Genomic DNA, 25,751 nt, shown 5'->3' on the forward strand with positions numbered 1-25,751 from the left:
CGCCATTCAATCATGGGCTGATCCAGTTCTTCCAGTCATCCCCACTGCTCTGCTTTCATCCCTTACTCTTTGATGCCCTGGCTAATCAAGAACATAGGAGGGGTGATTGATAAGTTTGTGGCCTAAGGTAGAAGGAGTCAATTTTAGAAAACCTAGCACATTTATTTTTCAATATAGTCCCCTCCTATATTTACACACTTAGTCCAGTGGTCGTGAAGCATACGGATCTTGGACCTCCAGAAAGTGTCCACAGATGGGTGATTGATAAGTTTGTGGCCTAAGGTAGAAGGAGATGAGTTATACAGCTCTCGTTACATGCACATGCAGTTCAACTCTTTGAGTGATTACGCAGAAAGTTTGAAGTTAATAACTCATCTCCTTCTACCTTAGACCACAAACTTATCAATTACCCCCCAATGTAATGAGAGCTGTATAACTCACTTCCTTCTACCTTAGGCCACGAACCTATCAATCACCCCTGCTGTGGACCACCTGGAGGTCCAAGATCCATATGCTCCACAACGGCTGGACTAAATGAGTAAATGTAGGAGGGGACTATGTTGAAAAATAAATGTGCTAGGTTTTCTAAAATTGACTCCTTCTACCTTAGGTCACAAACTTATTAATCAGCCCTCGTATCTGTGTTGAGTTCCCTAATAAGATCTGGGTTATTACACAACACCCAATCTAAGACAGCCTTTCCCCAAGTAGGCTCAAGCACAAGCTGCTCTAGAGATTCATTTCATAGGCATTCAACAAATTCCCTTTCTTGTGATCCAACACCAACCTTATTTTTCCAATCCCCTTGCATATTGAAGTCCCCCACTACAATTGTGTCATTACCCTCATTACATGCCTTTTCCAGCTCCCTTTGCAATCTCAACCCCACATCTTGGCTACTATTTAGAGGCCTATATATGATTTCCATAATGGTTTTTTTTTTACTCTTGCAGTTTCTTAACTGCACCTATAAAGATTTAACATTCTCTGACCCTGTCACCTCTTTGTGAAGATGTAATTCCATCTCTTACCAACAGAGCCACGCCACTGCCTATGCCTTCCTGCCTGTCCTTTTGATATAAAGTATATCCTTTGATGTTAAGCTCCCAACTATGGCCTTCTTTCAGCCACGACTCGGTGATGCCCACAAATTTATACTGACCAATCTAATTGCACCACTAGTTCATTCACCTTATTCCAAATGCTACACACATTTAAATACAGCACCTTCAGTCGTGCATTCTTCACCATTTTGAATTTTGCCTCTGTGATACAATTTAACTCTTTGCTCTGTCTGCAGTTGAACCCAATCATTGCCTTGTCCTTCCTTACATGAGAAACAGGGAGAGGGTACAGTGAGTATGAATAACGGATAGAGTACAGTGAGGGTGAACAGTGATTGTGAGAAACAGATAGTGTACAGTGAGCGAGAGTAACAGAGAAAGTACAGCGATTGTGAGTATCAGACCGTGTACTGTGAGTGTATGTGGCAGTGAGAGTGTACAGTGAGTGAGTAACAGTGAGAGAGTGGAGAGTGTGTGAGTAACGGGGAGTATTCAATGAGTGTGAATAACGGAGAACGGACAGTGAGTGTGAGTGGAGTGTACAGTGAGTGTGAATAGTGCAGAGTATACAGTAAGTGTGAGTAACAGTGAGAGTGTACAATGAGTGTGAATAACAGGGAGAATGTACATTGAGTGCGAGTAACCGAGAGAGTACAGTGAGTGTGAGTAACCCGGATAGTGTATGGGGAGCATGAATAGTGTCAACTTAGTGAATGTGAAGAACAGAGAATGTAAGTGCTTGTGAGTAACAGAGATTGTTTACAGTGTGTGTGAGTAATGGTAAGTTTACATAGTGTGTAACTGAGAGTGTACAGTGAATGTGAATAACAGGGAGTTTGTAGAGTGAGTGTGTACAGTGATTGTAACATAGTGTACAGTCAGTGTGAGTAACATGTAATGTACAGTGAGTCTATGTATTGGAGACAGTAAGTGTGAACAACAGAGTGTGTACAGTGATTGTGAGTAATGGAGTGCATATGGTAAGCGAGAGTAACAGGGAGAATATAGTGAGTGTGACTAATGGAGAGTGTACAGTAATTGTAACAGGAAGAATGTACAGTGAGTGTGAGTAGAGGAGTGTTCAGTGAGAGTGAGTAACAGATAGTGTATAGTGAGTGTGAGTAATGGAGAGTGTACAGTGAGTGTGAGTACTGGAGGGTGTACAGTGAGTGTGAGCAACTGTATGTGTACAGTGAGTGTGAGTAACTGTGTGAGTACAGTAACTATGAAACTGTGTGTGCACAGTGAGTGTAAGTGTGTGTACAATGAGTGAGTGTAACTGTGTGTGCAGTGAGTGTGAGTAACTGTCTGTGTACAGAGCGTGAGTAACAGTGTTTGTACAGAGTGTGAGTAACAGTGTTTGTACAGTGAGTGTGTGTAATTGTGCGTAGTGTGAGTGACTGTGTGTGTACAGTGAGTGTGAGTTCTGTGTGTGTACAATGAGTATGAGTAATAGTGTGTACAGTGTGTGTGAGTAACTGTGTGTGTACAATGAGTATGAGTAATAGTGTGTACAGTGAGTGTGAGTTACTGTGTGTGTACAATGAGTATGAGTAATAGTGTGTACAGTGAGTATGAGTAACGGTGTATGTACAGTGTGAACAACTGTGTGTGTACAGTGCATGTGAGTAACTGTGTACAGTGAGTGTGAGTAATGGTGTGTGTACAGTGCGTGTGAGTAACTGTGTACAGTGAGTATGAGTAATAGAGTATGTGTAGTGAATTTAAGTAAGGGTGTGTGTAGAGAGTGTGAGTAACGGTGTGTGTACAGAGTGTGAATAATGGAGAGTGTACAGTTACCGTGAGCTGTACGTGGTGAGTGTGAGCTTTCTTGGGCCGTGCACGCCCGGCATGACGAGAGCAGGTGGGGCGCGCACACCGGGCAGACCGCTCGTAACGTGCCCAACCCCTGTGGACGGTCACGCGCTCCAGCTCTGGGCCGATGCGTGCGGAGCCGCGCTCGCTCTCGGTGTGAGCAGCGTCCTGACGTCATTGAGACGGCGTCCAGCTGCGCTACTGACGCGTCGAAGAGCGCGACGGGGCGAGGGGAGCTGCAGAGGGAGAGCGGAGCCATGATGGTGAGGGGGTTAAATAACGGCTGGGGGCCGCCATGCGAGCGGCCTGGTGGGATGATGTGGTGAGGGGAAGGGAAGGAGGTGGCGGTGGGTGGGCTCAGCTGCTTCAGGAGGGTAGGGATGAGGGGAGGTCACACATATGGGGAGAGGGACAGAGCGACCCCTCACCCTCCTCCTCCCTTTCATCTTTCCCCCCTCCTTCTCCCGTACGCCCTTCTCTTCACACCCATACTTCACCTCACCCACTCCGCTTCTTTCCCTTCCACCAGCCCCTCCCTCCCTCCTTCCCACCTTAGCACTTCCCTCACCTATCTTGGATATATTTTAGAAATTTTACGTATGTTCCTTTTTGTGGGAAAGTTGATTTTCAGTAAGTGGGCTGTATTTTCTAGTTTGTGTTGGGATTTGTCGGCTGAGACACCAGATCCAGGAGGAATTTTGATTTAATTGGTTAAAATTATTCACGCATGTATTTTCATTGACTGGAATGTATACTATTAATTTAAAATGTTTTTCGGTGGTTCTGATTAGGTTCATATGTTTTATATGCAGTGAGAGGTGTGGTCAGGGCTGCATCATAGAGTGATGTGAAAATGATTCTTGATTCTGGTTCTCCCCGACCCCCCCCCCACCCCCAAGATAATGACCCAAGGCTGAACTTCGTGAAGTTGTGTCAGAGACTTGGGGAGGGGTTAAAGAGGAAAGATTATTTGCGCCATATATATTGAACATCAAAGTATAGTGAGTTGTGCCATTTGCATTGATAAGAATAGTCCCACATTCCATCAGCAGTATGACACGGCTACAACTCACTAACCCTAATCTGTAGGTCTGTGGGATGTGAGAGAAAACCCAAACAGTCAGGAGAAGAATGCACAAACATACAGACAACAGTGGCAATTGAGCCTTGGTCAGTGATCATCGGCAGGGAAAAGTGATGCTGCAACTGCAGTGCTTCAGGGAATGGGGAATCGGGGCATAATGATGACCCTTGCTCTTCACAGAAGATCTTTAGCCCACCTGTAGAGGTTTAGTGTCTTATTGATGAGTTTGCAGTTATTGGTTGGTGTGTTTTTTTTCCATCACCAGAGTGCCAATGTTGGTAAAAGACAGTACAGCACAGGAACAGGGCACTTGCTCCTCATATCCCCCTTGAACCTACCCCCTCTCAACCTTCAATGCATGCCCTCTGGTATTAGACATTTCAACCCTGGGAAAAATACTGCCTGTCCACTCAATCTATGGCTTTCAATCCTGTAAACCTCTATCAGATCTCCCCTTAGCCTCCGGCACTCCGGAGAAACAGCTCGTTTATCCAGATTCTCATGGCCGCACCTGCCCTCTAAACCAGGCAGCATCCTGGTAAACCTCTTCTGCATCCTCGCCAAACGACATCCTTCCTATAGTGGAGCAAGCAGACTGCAGACAATATTCTAGATGTGGCCTAACCAGAGTTTTATAAAGTTACAACATAACTTCCTGACTTTGCCTAAACAAATAAAAACAAGCATTCCATAAGCCTTCCTAACCACTTTATCAAGTTGATAGCTCACTGAAGTGGCAACCAACTTGGATCCCAAGATCTCTCTGCTCACCAGCACTGTTAAGGATCTTGCCCTTAACAGTGTACTGTCGCCTTACATTTGCCCTACCAAGGTGCAACACCTCACATTTAAACTCTGAGATAAATGGTAGGATGCAAAGTTTTCTCTGAGGAGGTGCACTAAATCTTCTGACATGTTCTCATCCCACCCCATTACAGTCTCCCCCCACCCTCTTGTCTGGGAGGACACCTGAATCCCTTCTCTCCGATCTTGCTTGTTCGCCTCTGTACTCTAAGCCCAGTGCAGCCCCTCCCTGGCACTCTACCAGTGAGGGTGTTTACTACCTGACTCATCCTTGCCCTGTTTTAAACTGTTCGATTTTTAATTTATCACATGGGTCAAGCTCTGCAGTTTGCACTGGGGAGAACTGAATTTCTATGTCTCCACGTGGATATCTGAGCACAAAGGCAATGATGGAAGATTGATCATTTGTGTATATCACGAAGAATCAAGCCAGGTTACTTTTTAAAATAAAGGCAGAGTTCAATTGGACACTGCTTATTTAAATCTACAGTGACTATAACAATAGGGTTATTAAATACGCTTGAAGCTGCAAATTTAAATTTCTTCAGATTCACTTATTTACCATATTTACATTGAAACTACTGTGAAATGGGCTGTTTGTATCAACCAACACAAGCTCAGGGGTTCTGAGGCAGTCTGCAAGTGTTGCTACGCATTCTAGACTTGTTGCCCTGTAACACATCAGTCCTGTGCTGTAACTGGACAATGTGGGTATCGTGGGCTGGATGATAGAGTCTATTGGACTGACCAGAACAGAGAGGAGGGGGAATTTCTTTCACCAGCGGGTGATGAATCTATGGAATTCAATGCCACAGATGGCTGTGGAGGCTGTCATTAGGTGGATCTAAGGCAGAGGTTGATGGGTTCTTGATTAGTAAGGTCGTCAAAGGTTACTGGGAGAAGGCAGGAGAATGATAATAAATCAGCCATGATAGAATGTCGGAACACACTTAATGGGCTGAATTGCTTAATTCTGCCCTTGTATCTTAGGGAGTCCCTCCCCCAATAAAGAAAAGCTGAAGCTCCCAAGAACATTTGATTCTGGCCTGGAAGCTAGAGCTGAAAGTTCATGAAATAGTTTAGATTCAGAGCAAGAAAACAAAACAACAACAGTAAAACAAACCTCTTTCCTCACTCCCACCCACTCACACATACAGTGCCTGTAAAAAGTAGTCACCCCTCCCCAGAAGTTTTACTGTTTTATTTTTGTACAACATTGAATCACAGTGGATTTAATTTGTTTTTTTTGACACTGATCAATAGAAAGTTTTTTTGTCAAAGTTAAAACAAATTTCTACAAATTGTTTAAATTTATTACTATTATTAAACACAAAAAACGATTGCATAATTATTCACCCCCTTCAGGTTAGTATTTAGTAGATGCACCTTTGGCAGCAATTATAGACTTGAAGCTTTGCACACCTGGACACTGCAATTTTCCCCATTCTTTGCAAAACTGCTCAAGCTCTGTCAGATTGCATGGGGATCGTGAGTGAACAGCCCTTTTCAAGTCCAGCCATAAATCTCAATTGGATTGAAGTCTGAACTCTGACTGGGCCATTCCAGGACATTAACTTTGACTTAACTGTAGTCCAAGGGGTAATCAGTGACTTAGAAATTTTCTTGTATGTATCTTGACTTATGCTTTTCAATAACTTTTTCACTGAGTTGCTTGGAGTGTTCTTTTGCCTTCATGGTGTAGTGTTTGCCAGGCTGCTGACTCAGGAACAGTTGGACCTTCCTGATACAGGTGTAATTTTACTACAATCAATTGAAACACCTTGACTGCACACAGGTGATCTCCATGTAACTAATTATGTGACCTCTAAAACCAATTGGCTGCACCAGTGATGCTTTGGTGTGTCATATTAAAGGGGGGGGGGGTGAATACTTATGCAATCAATTATTTTGTATTTTTTATTTGTAATTAATTTAAATCACTTAGTAGAGATGTGATTTCACTTTAACATGAATGAGTCTTTTTCCATTGATTAGTATCAAAAAAGCCAAATTAAATCCACTGTGATTCAATGTTGTAAGACAATACAACACGAAAACTTCCAAGGTGGGATTAAATACTTTTTATAGGCACTGTTTATACAGGTCTCCAACTCCATGACAGGCTGCTTCCAGGCCTCCAACCTCTATTCCTTGTATCGGACTCTCAGATATTGGGGCTCCAATGTCCAGGTGCACCCATTGGGCCTTGATGTTTGGATTTGCCGACTTTGGTCTTTAATGTTTGGGCTTTGATCTTCAGTATTCACCTTAGGGCTCACCAATGACAGAATCTCAAACTGTAGATTTCTAACTCTGGACTCATCAACGTGGGTGGGGAGGGAGACACCAGCCCTCATCCCTGGGGCTCGCTGACCTTTGACATTGACATTGTTGGTCTTTGTCCTCAGCGCCTCCCGATTCAACATCCGTCCACAAGAATTTCTGGCTTTCGACCGTAGAGCATTCCAGCCTGACATCAACTCCTCCCTAAACTTCCCATGTTGTCCCCAAAGCTGGCTCTAAGGACAGAAAAGGCTATCCCTACAGACAGTAAAGTGTGAGCCATTACTGCACCAGACATTGCATCATCTTAACCAGAAGCCTTTGCCGAGGTTACACTCTCAGTTTCAAATATGCTTTGTGTCTGTTCCAATTCTCAGCTGATTCCCTCCCCATCTCTTCCCCCCACTGAACCCAAACACTCTAAACTAGATTCTGTGGGAGATCAACAATGACAAGAGGGTAATTTCTGAATTCCAATTCTTCTTTGTGACTGAGCAGCCCTCAGAGTCCTAAACTCCCAGTAACCTAAACCTTTCCTCAGAGTCATCGTCAACATATGTCATAAAATTTGTTGTTTTGTGGCAGCAGTGAATTACAATAAGAATATATAAAAATGAATAGTTCAAAAAGAGAGCAAAATAGTGAGGTAGTGTTTGTGGGTTCTTGGAGTCTTCATAATTCTGATGGCGGAGAGGAAAAAGCTATTCCTGAAGCAGCTCCTCTACCTCCTCCTTAACGGTAGTAATGAGAAAGGTCGTGACGGTCCTTAGTGATGGATGTGACTTTCCTGAGGCATTGCCTTTTGAAGATGCTCTTGGTGATGTGGGTTATCATCGGTAGTAGCCTTCAGGCCCCCATGATAAATGTTCTAAGATTTTTCTTACATTTAACAGTCTCTACAGATACTTTCAGTCCAGTTTAAAGAACAATGAGCTCAGGATGCCTGCTACTTGTAGATCTAAAAGTCATGAGCTGAGAATACACTCCACTGGCCTGGATGAGTGCAGCTGTAACACTCAGTGTTTGACAACCCCCAGGGTAGGGGTTCCCCACCTGGGGTCCACAGACCCCTCAGTTAATATTAGGAGTCCATGGCATTAAAAGGGTTGGGAGCCCCTGCTTTGCGACAATTCAGCCTGGTTGATGCCACATTCTCCACCAATTCTACAAGCCCTCTCTCAATCACCTTCACTCTGTGGCTGTGTTTTATACAGGTCTCGGCCCGATACGTCGACAGTGCTTCTCCTTATAGATGCTGCCTGGCCTGCTGTGTTCCACCAGCATTTTGTATGTGTTGCAGAATGCACCACTGTCTCTTGTCACGGTTGGCCTAGCAGCAACTCCCAGACATTCATCAATAAGGAGAAGGGCAACAGGGACACAAAGACACCAACTTGTATGGTTCTCTCCAGGGCACAAAGCATCCTGACTTCAAAGCTTAAAAGTTCAAAGTAAATTGATTATCAAAGTCTATATATGTCAGCATATACATTCATAATAAATCCAATAACTATAAAGGAATCAATGAAAGACCGCAGCAGTAGGATGGACAATCAGTGCAAATACAAAAGAAAAAAAAGAAGTAATATTACTAAATAAAATAAACAATAAATATTGAGAATATGAGATGAAAAATTCTTGAAAGTGAATCCATAGGTTATGGGAGTGGTTCAGTAATGAGCAAGCGAAAAATATCTGCTGTTTTTTCAGTGCTTCAGTGTCCAATTTGGAGGTTGAGTGAAATTCTGAATGGAGATAAAATATGCTTTTGCACTATTCTTCAAGTTCAATGCTTATTTCAAAATTCAAAATACATTTTATTATCACAGTCTTTATACTTTATACAACCTTAAGATTCGTTTCCTTACATGAAACAAAGAACCCTAATAGAAAACATTAAAGACAAAAGCAGACCATCCAAGCACCCAGTGTGGAGAGAGGGAAATAAAACAAATTGTGCAAACAATAAACAGCATTGGGAACTAAAGTTCCTGATGCCAGGCATCACTGCAGCCAACCTCAGCTGAAGCATCCATGAACATAGAATAGCATGGCAGATTGATCTTGAGTTCGGTTAAAAGGTGACCTATGACGTTATGCAGGCGCTTTAACCTACTCCCAGGTCAATCTAACTTCTCTTCCTCAGAGCCCTCCATTTATCTTTTGTCCACATGGCTATCTTCCGGAGAGCTACGTTGACTGGAGTCAGGGCTTTTTGCCAAAGAGGTCAAAGGTAGAAGCCAGACAAAGAGTGGTCCACTGGTCCCCCAGATTCAGGGGTTCAGCTCAGGGCTAACAAAATTGTCTGGTCTAACAAAATTGTCTGACCTGTCTGGTCAAACAAAATTGTTATGGAAATGATTCCTTCTTCATTTGAGTGTGACAGTATTTCTTAGTCTCCACCCGGGACTTGCATGACTGGCAGTAGTGAAAACTGAGCTACTGGCATGATGAAGGAAGCTTTAAATACCCCCAGAAATGCAGGATCTTCATTACTGCCCTAAGTGCCAGCGGCATTACGGACAGTAGAGAGATATGTCTTTCTAAGAATCTCTTAAATCTCCCAGTGACCATATGAGTTTCTTCCCACATTCTAAAGACTTACAAGTTAGGTTTAGTAAGTTGTGGGCATGATATCTTGGCACTGGAAGCATGGTGACATTTGTGGTCAGCCCCCACAACCTCAGACTGTGGTGGGACATTGACACAAACAACACATTTCATTGTATGTTTCAATGTACATGGGACAAATAAAGTTTATCCTCTCTAATTTATCAGCCTCTATCACCACCCCTGGTAGCATGTTCCAAGCATCCAATAATCTCTGATTCCCCCCACTGTATATTTTCCTCCAGTCACCTTAAAATTATGCCCTCTTGTATTACCCATTTCCATGCTGGGGAAAAAGAATCTCTGGCTGTTGTGCCTCTTATCATCTTGTACATCTCTATCAAGTCACCTCTCATCTTCCTTTGCTCCAGAAAGAAAAACTCCAGCTTGTTCAACCTTTCCTCATAAGATATGCTCCCTAAACCAAACATACTTCCGGTAAGGTGATAGCGCACTCAATGCATCAGCCTCTCTTGGGCCAACCAATGGCGTGGTTGTTCATCCTTTGTCTGTTTAATAATGGCAAGATACCACTGGATATTGAGACCACCAGTGCTGCAGGTCTACCCCAATAGGAAGGTGCTCGATAGTGTTGAAGCTGGACTTGCTGTGCACTGTGTTGCAGTCACCTAGGGAAGTAGGTGTCAGTGGTGATGTGTGATCGAATGGGCAGTGCATATGTTTTTGTTGAGATCGCAAAATCTGTTGGATATTGGTAATGTGGAATACCGGTTCATTGGTGAGAATAACAGCGGGGAACTGCATGGCCTCGGCTTTGGCATTGACCAGGCCCTTGTTCATGCCCTTGGGGTCACCAGTTAGGGGCCATTGGATTTGAGGCTGGCCCAGACCATCAGTGCTGCATTCCAGTGTTGCCTCAATGGGAGACAAGTAGGATTGCCTTCATCTGCGGCTGCACTGTGAGAGATGAGGAACCGTGGGCAGAAATGTAGCTTCAGGGCACTTAGGAACTTGGCCTTTATATTACTTTTTAAATATTTTCTGTGACTATGTTTTTCTGTTAATATGTGCTATGTGTGCTGTGTCGACTGTTGCTTCTGTGTTTTGCACCTTGGCCCCAGAAGAGTGCTGTTTCATTTAGCTGTATTCATGTGTGTGTTTGAATGACAATTTAACTTGAACTTGAAGTTAAATCTCCTCTGCACCCTTGAGATTGCAAAGGGTTTTGGAAAAGGCATGTAATAAGGGTAATGACACAATTGTAATGGGGACTTCAATATGCAAGGGGATTGGAAAAGTCAGGTTGGTGTCGGATGGCAAGAGAGGGAATTTGTCGAATGTCTATGAGATGACTTTCTAGAGCAGCTTGTGCTTGAGCCTAGTCGGGGAAAGGGTATCTTAGATTGGGTGTTGTGTAATAACTCAGATCTTAGTAGTGAATTTAATGTAAAGGAACCCTTAGGAGGCAGTGTGCATAAATTGATTGAATTCATACTGCAGTTTGGGAGGGAGAAGCAGAAGTCACATGCATCAGTATCGCAATGGAATAAAGGGAAGTACAGAGACATGCAAGAGGAGTTTGCCCAGGTGGATACTGGTAGGGATAATGGCAAAGCAGAGGTGGCTGAAATGTCTGGGAATAGTTCACATGGTGCAGAATAGATATGTCCCACAGAAGAAGTTCTCAAATGCCAGGGGTAGGCAACCAAGGCAGACAAGGGAAGTTAAGGACTGCATAAAAGCCAAGGAAAGGGTAGCAAAAGTGAGTGGAATGTTGGATGATTGGGAAGTTTTAAAAATCATATTAAAATGATTGAACCTTCCCTAACTAACCTTCTGTGTGGAACCTTGTCAAAGGCCTTCAATCCATACCAGTATCTTTCCAATAACACCATAGGATCTTATCTTGTTAAGCACCCTCGTGTGTGGCACCCTATCGAATGCCTTCTGAAAATCCAAGTAAATGACATCCACTGTTTCTACTTTGTCCATCCTGCTTGATACTTCCTCAAACTATAGCAACTAAAAAGCTATAGAAAGGGAAAAGATGAAATATGAGGGCAAACTAGCCAATAATATATAGCAAGATACAAAAAGTTTTTTTCAGTTATATAAAGAGTAAAAGGGAGGTGAGAGTTGATTTTGACCACTGGAAAATGATGCTGGTGAGCTAGTAATTGGAGAAAAAGATATGGCAGACAAACTTAATGAGTACTTTGCATCTCTCTTCAATGTGGAAGACACTAGCAGTGTTCCAGAGGTCCGTGAGTGTCAGGGAGCAGGAGTGAGTGCCATTGCTATTACAAAGGATAATGTGCTAGGCAAACTCAAAGGTCTTAAGGTGGATAAATCACCAGGAGCAGATGGACTACATCCCAGAGTCCTGAGAGAGGTTGCTGAAGAGATAACCGATGCATTGGTCGTGATCTTTCAAGAATCACTTGATTCTGGCATGGTCCTGGTGGATGGAAGATTGCAAATGTCACTCCACTCTTTAGGAAGAGAGGAAGGCAAAAGAAAGGAAATTATAGGCCAGTTAGCCTAATCTCAGTGGTTGGGGAAGTGTTGGAGTTAAGGATGAAGTTTCAAGGTATTTGGAGACTAATGATGAAATAAGTCAAAGTCAGCATGGTTTCTGTACAGGGAAATCTTGTCTGGCAAATCTGTTCTTTGAGGGAGTATCAAGCAGGATGGACAAAGTAGAAACAGTGGATGTCATTTACTTGGATTTTCAGAAGGCATTCGATAGGGTGCCACACACGAGGGTGCTTAACAAGATAAGATCCTATGGTGTTACTGGAAAGATACTGGCATGGATTGAAGGCCTTTGACAAGGTTCCACACGGAAGGTTAGTTAGGGAAGGTTCAATCATTAGGTATTAATATTGAAGTAGTAAAATGGATTCAACAGTGGCTGGATGGGAGATGCCAGAGAGTAGTGGTGGATAACTGTTTGTCAGGTTGGAGGCCGGTGACTAGTAGTGTGCCTCAGGGATCTGTACTGGGTCCAATGTTGTTTGTCATATACATTAATGAACTGGATGATGGGGTGGTAAATTGGATTAGTAAGTATGTAGATGATACTAAGGTAGGTGGCATTGTGAATAATGAAGTAGGTTTTCAAAGCTTGCAGAGCGATCTAGGCCAGTTAGAAGAGTGGGCTGAACAATGGCAGATGGAGTTTAATGCTGATAAGTGTGATGTGCTACATTTTGGTAGGAATAATCAAAATAGGACATACATGGTAAATAGTAGGGCATTGAAGAATGCAGTAGAACAGAGTGATCTAGGAATAATGGTGCATAGTTCCCTGAAGGTGGAATCTCATGTGGATAGGATGGTGAAGAAAGCTTTTGGTATGCTGGCCTTTATAAATCAGAGCATTGAGATTAGGGGTTGGGATGTAATGTTAAAATTGTACAAGGCATTGGTGAGGCCAAATTTGGAGTATTGTGTACAGTTCTGGTCACTGAATTACAGGAAAGATGTCAACAAAATAGAGAGAGTACAGAGGAGATATACTAGAATGTTACCTGGGTTTCAGCACCTAAGTTACAGAGAAGAGTTGAACAAGTTAGGTTTTTATTCTTTGGAGCGTAGAAGGTTAAGGGGGGACTTGATAGAGGTATTTAAAATTATGGAGGGGATAGATAGAGTTGACGTGGATAGGCTTTTTCCGTTGAGAGTAGGGGAGATTCAAACAAGAGTACATGAGTTGAGAGTTAAGGGGCAAAAGTTTAAGGGTAACACGAGGGGGAATTTCTTTACTCAGAGAGTGGTAGCTGTGTGGAATGAGCTTCCAGTAGAAGTGGTAGAGGCAGGTTCGATATTGTCATTTAAAAAAAAATTGGATAGTTATATGGACAGGAAAGGAATGGAGGGTTATGGGCTGAGTGCAGGTTGGTGGGATTAGGTGAGGGTAAGCATTTGGCATGGACTAGAAGGGCTGAGATGGCCTGTTTCCGTGCTGTAATTGTTAACCATATGTTATATAGTTAAGAATGACCGGTAGGCAGGAGGCAATGAACCGGAATTAAAGGGAGCCTTCTTTGGTTGGCTGCCAGTGGCTAGTGGTGTTAATCAGGGGTCAGTATTGGGATCACTATTTTTCACATTGTCAGTGATTTAGATACTGGAATTAGGGTGATGGCTTTGTGGCAAAGTCTGCAGATGATATGAAGATAGGTGGAGGGGTAGGTAGTGCTGAGGAAGCAATGCGATTAAAGCAGGACTTAAACAAATTGGAAGAATGGGCAAAAACGTGGCAGATGGAATACAGTGTTGTAAATGTATGATAGTGCATTTTGGTGAAAGGAACAATAGTGCGGACTATTAACTGAATGGGGAGAAGGTTCAAGCATCAGAGGTGCAGAGGGATTTAGGAGCACTTGTGCAAGACTCCCAGAAGGTTAATTTCCAGGTTGTGTCTGTGGTACAGAAGGCAACTACACTGTTGGCATTTATTTCAAGGGGAATAGAATATAAAAGCAAAGGAATAATGCTGAGCCTTTATAAGACACTAGTCAGGCCACACTTGGAGTATTGTCAACAATTTGTGCCCCATATCTCAGAAAGGATGTTTTGTCATTGGAGAGAGTCCAGAGGAGGTTCATGAGGATGATTTTAGGAATGAAGGGATTAACATAGAAGCATTTGGCAGCTTTGGGACTCTACTCATTGGAATTTAGAAGAATACGGAGGGATCTCATTGAAACCTGCCAAATGTTGAAAGGACTTGATAGGGTGGATATGGAGAGAGTGTTTCTGATGGTGGAGGTATCCAGATCTAGAGAGCACAGCCTCAAAATTGAGGGGCAACCCTTTAGAACAGAGATAAGGAGGAATTTTTTTTAGCCAGAGGGCAGTGAATCTGTGGAATGCTCTGCAACAGTCTGTGGTGGAGGCCAAGTGTGTGGGACGTTTAAGGCAGAAGTTGATTGTTTCCTGATTGGTCAGGGCATCAGAGGAAATGGCCAGAAGGCAGGTGTATGGGGCTGAGTAGAACTTGGGAATGGCGGAGCAGACTCAATGGGCTGATTCTGTTCCTATGGTCTTATGGTCTAAAGCTTTCGCATCCTTCCTATAGTGAGGCGACTGGAACTCAACATGATACTTGCAAGTATGGTCTAACCAAGACACGTGGGCTTGCTTCCCCCATCACAATTCTCACTGATTTCAATTTGAGCCTAAGGAAGTGTTTCACCGAGTGTCTTGATATTTCAATGTACAAGTAATCTAATAAGTCTTAAGATCTTAAGGAGGCATGGTAGTGTAGCGGATAGCACAACGATTTACAGCACCAATGATCACCAACAACCCTGGTTTGTCATTTGGTTCAGTTAGTTTGGAGTTCTTAAAAGTTCCATTGCTTTTTACTCTAAATTATTTGAAGGGACATTGATGGGAAGTTTGAGTCCCTGATCACCCTCTGTTCAGTGAGTGATTCTCATTCTGACACAGAAATGACAGCTCCCCATGTGTGTGTGTCTGTATGTGTGTGTGGCATGAGGGGAGAGAAGTGTGAGAACAGATGTGTTAAAAACCTCTCTTTTCTAACCCTGCAGGTATCTAGAAACTATGCAAGATAACACCCAAGTAAGGAAGTGCTGTGGGAAAGGCTCATCTCGGATGTGAAGAATTGTTCCCTCACTCCTCAAACAAGAGCAGCTACAATTCAGACAGAAGATGGACTTCAGAGGGAGGAGAGTGAAGCCGTTGTTGGCTGAGGCTTGGTTCCACCAACCAAAGGGGTGTGGCTCACTAACCGTTACTGGTGGTTCAGACCTGACCAGGGGCAAGCTGCTGAAGGCTGGAAGCTACTCCTCGGCCAACCACAGCACCTGGAACAACCTGTCTAGGAAGAGAAAAACAGCCTTTGAAGGGGTGGCTGAGAGCTCTGCCAGTGACTGGGGGATGGTGCCTGGCTGGGAGGTGCCAGGATGCAGCATTCCACATGATGGTGTCACTGGCAGCTGGGCCACTTCCAGGCAGCTGGACGGCAACAGCTTTGCCACACGCCCAGCCAGCTGCAGCCACTACATTCCGGCCTGGGCTGCTGATCAGGGTGAGGCCCAGCACAGAGGGGGGAGTGAGCCCGGCATCAACCCTCGCAGAAGGCAGGAACGCAGAAAGTTCCGGAAGAGGCGCAGACTGATGCGGGCCCTGCACTTGCTGTTAAATCACCGCATATCCCCTCTGACTTTCCATTGGAGAATATGGGGCATGTTCTCCAGCAGGAGGCAAATAACCCGGCCTCGAGGTGGCAGGCGAGGCCTGCCCCGTCAACAGGGGCCAGTAGGCGAGGCGTTGGAAGGCGGAACGATTGACCTGCCACAGGAATGCCATCCAAATTTCCCCGAAGCCAGTGAGCTGCCCTCGACTGACGTCCCTGGCCTGGACCCCGGGGCTTGCAGCTCATTTGCAGAAGGCCACAGGGACTCACTGGAGGGAAGCAATGAGTTTTGGCCGAAATTGGTGGGCAGGGGTCTGCAAGGCCCACCCATGGCCAATTGCCAAGTTTTGCCCGTGGACTACAAGCTCCTGACTCCAGCAGGGCCTTTTGAGAAGGGCAGTAGTCCCTCCGCCCTGCTCCGGGGGAGTGTTGCAGCTGGCTTCCCAGAGGTGCCAAAGGAAGGGCCGAGCACCTTTCCCCAGTTGGGTCACCGTGGACTCTCAGGAGCTGGCCGGGCACTCGGAGGCGTGGACCACGGGGAGAGCGCAAGGCTACTGAGCAACCCAAGTGTGGATGGGGATCGCCCCCTGTATTCCCGCCTCATGGCTCGGCAGAAGGGCATTCCCCAGCTCTGCCAGGCGGAAGGCAGTGGTGACACTTCAACCCTCAACTCCATTAGCGTGGGCGTTCAGGAGCAGGAGAGTGGGATCACGCTCAACCACACAAAGGCAGCTGAAGTGGGGAGTTCCAGCCGGCCAGCGGTCTCTGGCATTGCAGGTAGCTGTCACAGGAGGAGGTTTACGGAAGCATTCAGTTGGCTGAGTGCACAGTGTTTTGGTGTTCCCTGTTGGTCAGAGGATCCCAGATGTTTCTGTGTTCCTGTTGTCAGAGACTTCCAGATGTTTGTGTTCCCTATTGGTCAGAGGACAACTATATTTTGGTGTGCCCTATTATAGACAATAGACAATAGGTGCAGGAGTAGGCCATTCGGCTCTTCGAGCCAACACTGCCATTCAATGTGATCATGGCTGATCATCCACAGTCAGTACCCCGTTCCTGCTTTCTCCCCATATCCCTTGACTCCGCTATCTTTAAGAGCTCTATCTAACTCTTTCTTGAAAGCATCCAGAGAATTGGCCTCCACTGCCTTCTGAGGCAGAGCATTCCATAGATCCACAACTCCCTGAGTGAAAGAGTTTTTCCTGAACTCCGTTCTAAATGGCCTACCCCTTATTCTGAAACTGTGGCCTCTAGTTCTGGACTGCCCCAACATCGGGAATATGTTTCCTGCCTCTAGCATGTCCAATCCCTTAAAAATCTTATATGTTTCAATTAGATCCCCTTTCATCCTTCTATACAAGCCCAGTCGCTCCAATCTTTCAACATACGACAGTTCCGCCATCCTGGGAATCAACCTCGTGAACCTACGCTGCACTCCCTCAATAGCAAGAATGCCCTTCTTCAGATTTGGAGACCAAAACTGAACACAATACTCTAGGTTATTATTACTATTAATACTACTGGTTAGAGGATCACAGATGTGTCTGTGTTCCCTATTGGTCAAAGGTTCTTGAATGTTTGGAGGAAACCAGATGTTTCTGTGTTAACTTTTGGTCAGGGGCTCCCAAATGTTTCCGTGTTCCCCATGTTCAGAGGATCACCAATGTTCTAGTATTCCCTATTGGTTAGTGGCTTCCAGCTGTTTCTGTGTTCCCTTTTGGGTCAGTTTCCCAGATGTTCTGGTTCCAAATAGGTCAGAGGCTCCCAGATGTTTCAGTGTTCCTCATTGGTCAGAGGCTCCCAGGTGTGTCAGTGTTCCTCATTGGTCAGAGGCTCCCAGATGTTTCAGTGTTCCTCATTGGTCAGACGCTCCCAGATGTTTCAGTGTTCCTCATTGGTCAGAGGCTCCCAGATGTTTCAGTGTTCCTCATTGGTCAGAGGCTCCCAGATGTTTCAGTGTTCCTCATTGGGACAGAGGATCCCAGACGTTTCTGCATTCCCTATTGCTCAGAGGTATGGAAGAATGGTGTAGGCATTTACAGCAGTTTAACTCCAACTCAGACTGGTCTAATTTAAAAGGCAAAAAATGGCAAATGCTAGAAATCAGAAATGAAAACTGAAAACACTGCTAATTTTCAGCAGGTTAGGCAGCTTCTGTGGAGGGAGAATCTGATTTAACATGTCATGTTGGAGCCAATTTGATGAGCATCTCCAGTTATAATTCAAAGTGGTATCAGTTTATTCTTCTCATAGACATCCATTCACAGGGTATAAATACCATAGAAATTAACCATTTGTCATAGACATTCATACAGACGGTATAAGTACCACAGAAATTAACCATTTGTTGCAGCCGACCAGACACAGGGTATGAATACCACAGAAATTAACCATTAGTTAGAGACAACCATACAGAGGGAATAATACCATAGAAGTTAACCATTTGTCATACACATTCATATACAAAGTATAGATACCATAGAAATTAACCATTTCTCATAGACATTCATACACAGGTATAAATACCACAGAATTTAACCGTTAAACACATCCATGCACATGGTATAAATACATAGGAATTAACTGTCATAGACATCCATACACAGTGTAAAAATACCGTTGAAATTAACTGTTTATCATAGACATTTATAAACAGGGTTTAACCACCATAATAATAACCACAATTTGTCACAGACATTCATACCCAGAGTATAAATACCATAGAAATTAACCATTTGTGGTAGACATTCACACAGGGGGCGAATACACTAGAAATGAACCATTTGCATAGATATTCATAAACAGGGTATAAATACAATATAAATTACCCGTTTGTTATAGACATACTTATGCAGGTTAAAAATACCATAGAAATTAACAATTTTTCATAGACATCCATACACAGGATATAAATACCATTAAAAAAAACTGTCTTAAGTATCCATACACAGGATATAAACACCATAGAAACTAACAGTTTATTATAGACAGCCATACACAGGTATAAGTACCATAAAGTTAACCATTTGTCAAAGACATTTATACACAGGGTATTTCTATGATATTTATATCCTATCTATGGATGTCTATGACACATGGTTAATTTCTATGTTATTTACACAAAGTTGTGCCGAACATGTCCCTACTTCAGAAATTACTAGGCTTACCTATAGCCCTTTATTTTACTAAGCTCCATGTACTCATCTAAAAGCCTCTTAAAAGACCCTATTGTATCCGCCTCCACTTCCGTTGCCAGCAGCCCATTCCACACACTCACCACTCTCTGAGTAAAAAACTTATCCCTGACATCTCTGTACCTACTCCCCAGCACATTAAACTTGTGTCCTCTTGTGGCAACCATTTCACCTGGGAAGAAGCCTTTGACTATCCACACGATCAATGCCTCTCATCATCTTGTACACCTCTCATCCTCCTTCACTCCAAGGAGAAAAGGCCGAGTTCACTCAACCTATTCTCATAAGGCATGCTCCCCAATCCAGGCAACATCCTTGTAAATCTCCTCTGCACCCTTTCTATGGTTTCCACATCCTTCCTGTTGTGAAGCAACCAGAACTGAGCACAGTACTCCAAGTGAGGTTTTATGTTATATATACCCTGTGTATGGATGTCTATGACAAACAATTAATTTCTACAGTATTTATACCCTGTGTAGTGTTGATATTTGTTACAGACATTCATACACAAGGTATAAATACCATAGAAATTAACTGTTTATCAAACATATCCATACACAGGGTATAAATACCATAGAAATTAACCATTTGTCATATCATCCATACACTGGGTATAAATACCATAAAAATTAACCCTTTGTCAAAGACTTTCATACAAGGGAATAACTACCACAGAAATACATGTTTGTCATAGATAGTCCTACATGGTATGAATACTATAGAAATTAACCATCTGTTACAGACATCCATACACAGGGTATAAATACCAAAGAAATGAACCATTTGTCAAACACATCCATACGCAGGTTAAAAATACCATAGAAATTAACCATTTTTCATAGACATCCATACACAGGATATACATACCATAGAAATTAACCATTTACCATAGATATCCATACACCAGCAATAAATACCATAGAAGTTAACCGTTTGTCATAGACATTCATACACAGGGTATAAATACCACCGAAATTAACTGTCATTGATATCCATACACAGGGATAGATCTACCATAGATCTAGAACTGGCTTGCCCACAGAAGGCAAAGAGTGGTTGTAAACGTGTTATATTCTGCAGTGTGGTTGGTGACCAGTAGTGTGCCTCAGGGATCTGTTCTGGGACCCTTACTCTTCGTGATTTTTATAAATGACCTGAATGACGAAGTGGAGGGACAGGTTGATGACGTAAAGGTTGGCGGTGTTGTGGATAGTGTGGAGGGCTGTTAGAGGTTGCAGCGGGACATTGAAAGGATGCAAAACTGAGCTGAGAAGTGGCAGATGGAGTTCAACCCAGATAAGTGTGAAGTGGTTCATTTTGGTAGATCAAATATGATGGCAGAATATGGTATCAATGGTAAAACTCTTGGCAATGTGGAGGATCAGAGGGATCTTGGGGTCCAAGTCCATCAGACGCTCAAAGCAGCTGCGCAGGTTGACTCTGTGGTTAAGAAGGTATATGGTGTATTGGCCTTCATCAATCATGGAATTGAATTTAGGAGCCGAGAGGTACTGTTGCAGCTAAATAGGACCCTGGTCAGATCCCACTTGGAGTACTGTGCTCAGTTCTGGTTGCTTCACAACAGGAAGGATGTGGAAACCATAGAAAGCGTGCAGAGGAGATTTACAAGGATGTTGCCTGGATTGGGGAACATGGCTTATGAGAATAGGTTGAGTGAACTTGGCCTTTTCTCCTTGGAGCGAAGGAGGATGAGGAGAGGTGACCTAATAGAGGTGTATAAGATGATGAGAGGCATTGATCATGTGGATAGTCAGAGGCTTTTTCCCAGGGCTGAAATGGCTGTCACAGGAGGGCACAGGTTTAAGGTGCTGGAGAGTAGATACAGAGGAGATGTCAGGGGTAAGTTTTTTACTCAAGAGAGTGGTGAGAGCATGGAATGGGCTGCCAGCAACGGTGGTGGAGGCGGAAACGATAGGGTCTTTTAAGAGACTTTTGGATAGGTACATGGAGCTTAGAAAAATAGAGGGCTATGGGTAACCCTAGTAATTTCTAAGGTAGGGACATGTTCGACACAACTTTGTGGACCGAAGGACCTGTATTGTGCTGTAGGTTTTCTATGTTTCTATGAAATTAAACATCTGTTTTTGGCAACCCTACACAGGGTATAAATACCATAGAAACTAACCATTACACATAGACATTCAGACACAGGTAATAAACCATTTGTCATAGTCAACCATACACGGTATAAATACCATAGAAATTAACCATATGTGTTAGACATTCATACACAGGGTACAAATACCATAGCAATTAACCATTTGTCATAGACATTCATACCCAGGGTATAAATACCTTAGGAATTAACCATTAGACATAGACATTCAGACACAGGTATAAAGACCACACAGTAATGAACCATTTGTCAACCATACACAGGGTATAAATACCATAGAAATTAACCATTTGTCATAGACTGCGGATTTTATGTTCTGTCGCTGAGCAGCAGTGAGCCATCTGATTGGCCTGTTAGAGTTCTCTTTAGGAACTAGTTGACTTGATCAGCATTTCTGATCTGGCTATTGTTCCCAGTTGCACTTAATAAAAAATACATCAGCAGCCCTGAGCAGCGGGTCTTGTGCTGCTCCAGGTCCTAAAGTCCACCCGCACTGAGACAGATTAAATGGGACAAGTGGGGGCAGTGCTGACTGGAAAAGGTGGGGGGGGGGTGTTAGGGTGAATCTTGCTAAGAAATATTTAAGCCAAATACAAAGTTACCCATTCAACACAGTGTTAATGGCAGTGACTTAAAATGGTGGACAGTGTCGTGATCCGTCTTAAAATGGCGGATGGCTTTCTCTTCCCTCTGTTCGTAAGTACGTGTTGACCGTAAGTTGGACGTTCTTAACTCAGGGACTGCCTGTATCATAGAAATTATAGTCATAAACAAGTTATAAATACCATGGAAATTAACCTTTTGTCATAGACATTGATACACAGGGTATCAATACCATGGAAATTAAATGTATATTATACACAGTATAATTATCATAGGAATTAACAATTTTCATTGACATTCATAAGCAGGGTGTAAATACCATAGAAATTAACCGTTTGTCATAAACATTCATACACAGGGTATAAATACCAAAGAAATTAACCATTTGTCATAGACATTCATACACAGGGTATAAATACCAAAGAAATTAACCATTTGTCATAGACATTCAGACACAGGGTATAAATACCAAAGAAATTAACCATTTGTCATAGACATTAATACACGGTATAAATACCATAGAAGTTAACCATTTGTCATTGTGGGCCAAAGGGCCAAGTATAAAGACCTTAGAAATTAACTGTGTTCTCGACATCCATATACAGAATATAAAGACCATCGTTGTTATAGTGGTGCTAGAAAGTTTGTGAATCCTGTAGAATTTTCTATCTTTTTGTATGAATATGACTTAAAATGTGATCAGATCTTCACCTAATTTCTAAAACTAGATAAAGAGAACCAAATTAATTAAGTAACACAGAAAATATTATACTTGTGTTTTTATATATTTGGAAAATTGTCCAATATTGCACGTATTTATTGGAAAAAGTATATGACCCTTTGTTTTCTGTAACTGGTATGACCCACTTGTGCAGGAATTATTTCAACCAAACATTTCTGGTAATCGTTGATCTCTCCTGCACATCGGCTATGCCTGCTTACTAAACTGTTGGGATGTTGGTGAGTTGCCTTGCATGAACTACTTGCTTCAGGTCCCTCCACAACATTTCTATAGGATTAAGGTCAGGGCTTTGATTCAGCCATTCCAAAACACAATTTTCTTTTTTTGAACCCAGTGTATGGAGGTTGTTGATTTTCTCTTGTCTTTCGGGTCATTGTCTTGTTGCATTATCCAATTTCCATTTAGCTTAAGGTGATGGACTGCTACCCGGACAATCTCCTGTAAAATGCCTTGATACAATTTTGAAATCATTGTTCCCTTAACTATTGCAAGCTATTCAGGCCCCGAGTCAGCAAAGGAGCCCCAAACCATGATGCTCCTTCCACCATGCTTCACAGTTGGGATGAGGTTTTGGTGTTGGTGTTGAATGCCTTTTTTCCTCCAAACATGGCAGTGAGCACTTTTGCCAAAAAGTTCAACTTTTGTCTCATCTGTCCACAGAACATAGTCCCAGAAATGTTGTAGAAAATCCAGTTGGTCTTTTGCAAACTTGAGATGGACAGCATTCTTTTTTTTAATTTGAGGAACAGTGGATTCATCTGTGGTGTCCTTCCATGAACACCATTCTTGTTCAGAGTTTTTCTTATAGTGGACACATGGACAGAGACTGGCAAGTTCTAGAGAGTTCTGCAGGTCTTTTGCTGTTACCCTTGGGTTCTTTTTCACCTTCTTCAGCATTGCATGTTGTGTTCTTGGTGTGATCTTTGCAGATGCTCACTCCTAGGGGAGAGTAGCAACAGTACTAAGTTTCCTCCATTTGTAGACAATTTCTCTTACTGTGGACTGAAGAACACTCAAGTCGTTAGAAGTGTTTTTGTCACCTTTCCAGCTCCATGAATCTCTACAATTCTTCTTTTAAGGTTCTCTGAAAGCTTTGATTGAGGCATGGTGCTCATAAATAGATCTTTCTTGAGAAGAGCAGGCTCCGTCAGTAACCTGACTTTGTGTGTCTTTTTTATAGGGCAGGGCACCTCTACAACCCACATCTCCAATCTATCTCATTGATTGCAACACCTGACTCCAAATAGCTTTTGTAGAAGCCATTACCCCAGAGGTTCACATACTTTTTCCAACAAATACATGTAATATTGGATAATTTTTCTCAATAAATAAATGAAAAAGTAGAATGTTTTTTGTGTTATTTATTTAATTGGGTTCTCTTTCTAGTTTTAGGATTTAGGTGAAGATCTGATCACGTTTTAGATCATATTTATGCAGAAATAAAGAAAATTCTACAGAGTTCACAAGCTCCCATCACCACTGTAACTGTTTGTTATAGCATCCATACACAAGGTATAAATACCAGTGAAATCAACTGTTTGTCATAGACTGTAAGTCCATAAGACATAGGCGCAGAGTTAGACCATTTGAGTCTGCAACACCATTCCATGATGGCTGATCATGGATCCCACTCAAACCCATACACCTGGTTTCTCACCATATCCTTTGATAATCAGGAAACATTAACTTCTGTTTTAAATATACCCATGGACTTGGCCTCCACTGCAGAGCATTCCTAGGATTCACTACTCTCTGGCTAAAAAAATCCCTCTGTTCTGAAAGGTCTTCTAGTTCTAGATACCCCTACCATAGGAAACGTCCGGCTGGTGGCACAGTGGCATCAGCGCCAGACTCTGGAGCAAAGGTTCCAAAGTTCGAATTTTCATCTGTGCCTGGTTGAGTGTCGAGCTTGCAACTTGGCAACACTGTGCTGTGAGAAGGATGTGGGGGACCACTCATAGAATCTTTCCTCCAAGACAACCACTTGAAAAAATAAGTGGTCGCCGAGGCTCTGGTAGATTATGGCACACGAAAAAAACAAACCACAGGAAACATCCTCTTCACATCCACCTTATCCAGTCCTTTTAATATTCGGTAGGTTTCAATGAGATCGCCCTAAATTCTTCTAAATTCCAATGAGTTCAGGCCCAAAGCTGCCAAATGCTGCTTATATGTTAACCCCTTCATTCTCGGAACCGTCCTTATGAACCCCCTCTGGACTCTCTTCAATGACAACACATTCTTTCTGAGATATGGAGGCCAAAACTCCAAATGTGGCCTGACTAGTGTCTTGCTCAGCAATATCTCTTTGCTTTTATATTCTATTCCTTGAAATAAATGCCAACTTTGCATATGCCTTCTTTACCACAGACTCAACCTGTAAATTAACCTTCTAGGAGCCTTGCATGAGAAATTCTAAGTCCCTTTGCAACTCTGATGTTTGAACCTTCTCCCCATTTAGCTAGTAGTCTGCACTATTGTTCCTTTTACCAAAATGCATTATCATGTATTTCCCAACTCTGTATTCCATGTGCCACTTTTTTGCCCATTCTTCCAATTTGTCTAAGTTCTTTTGCCTCAGCAGTATCTACCCCTCCACCTATCATTTGCAAACTTGGCCAAAAAGCCATTAATTCCATTATCTAAATCATTGACAAGTAATATGAAAAGTAGCAGTCCCAGTACTGACCCCTGAGGAACACCACTAGTCACCGGCAGCCAACCAGAAAAGGCCCCTTTTATTCCCGCTCACTGCCTTCTGCCTGTTAGCCATTCCTCTATCCATGCCAGAATCTCTCCTGTAACACCATAGGATTTTATCTTATTAAGCACCCTCATGTGTGGCACCTTATGAAATGCCTTTTGAAAATCCAGCTGACATCCACTGCCTCTCCTTTGTTCACCCTGCTTGTTACTTCCTTTGAAGAACTCTTAACAGATTTGTCAGGCAAAATTTCCCTTTATAGAAACCATGTTGAGTTTGACTTACTTTATCTTCAGCCTTCAATTACTCTGGAACCTCATCCTTAATAATAGATTCCAACACTTCCCCAACCACTGAGATTAGGCTAACTGGCCTATAATTTCCTTTCTTTTGCTTTCCTCCCTTCCTAAAGAGTGGAGTGACGTTTGCAATCTTCCAGTCCTCCAGGACCATGCCAGAATCAAGTGTTCTTGAAAGATCATGACCAATCTATCTGTTATCTCTTCAGCAACCTCTCTCAGGACTCTGGGATGTAGACCATCTGGTCCAGGTGACTTATCCACCTTAAGTTTGCTTGG

The 25,751-nt window shown here is 43.0% G+C and overlaps 1 protein-coding gene across 3 annotated transcripts in view; it reads left to right on the forward strand.

The window, feature by feature from the left end:
* Positions 1–3,080: 3,080 nt before the first annotated feature.
* The window catches only part of LOC140729368 (uncharacterized), a 74,288-nt gene continuing 51,617 nt past the window's right edge, over positions 3,081–25,751 (forward strand). For all 3 annotated transcript variants that reach the window (XM_073049029.1, XM_073049031.1, XM_073049032.1), the window contains exons 1-2: positions 3,081–3,142; positions 15,186–16,570. In XM_073049029.1, the coding sequence (XP_072905130.1) occupies positions 15,307–16,570 (1,264 nt within the window). In that variant the 5' untranslated portion in view covers positions 3,081–3,142; positions 15,186–15,306. The remainder of the gene's footprint in view (positions 3,143–15,185; positions 16,571–25,751) is intronic.

The sequence above is a fragment of the Hemitrygon akajei genome, chromosome 6 (assembly GCF_048418815.1).
Source record: "Hemitrygon akajei chromosome 6, sHemAka1.3, whole genome shotgun sequence".
Lineage (NCBI taxonomy): Eukaryota > Metazoa > Chordata > Chondrichthyes > Myliobatiformes > Dasyatidae > Hemitrygon > Hemitrygon akajei.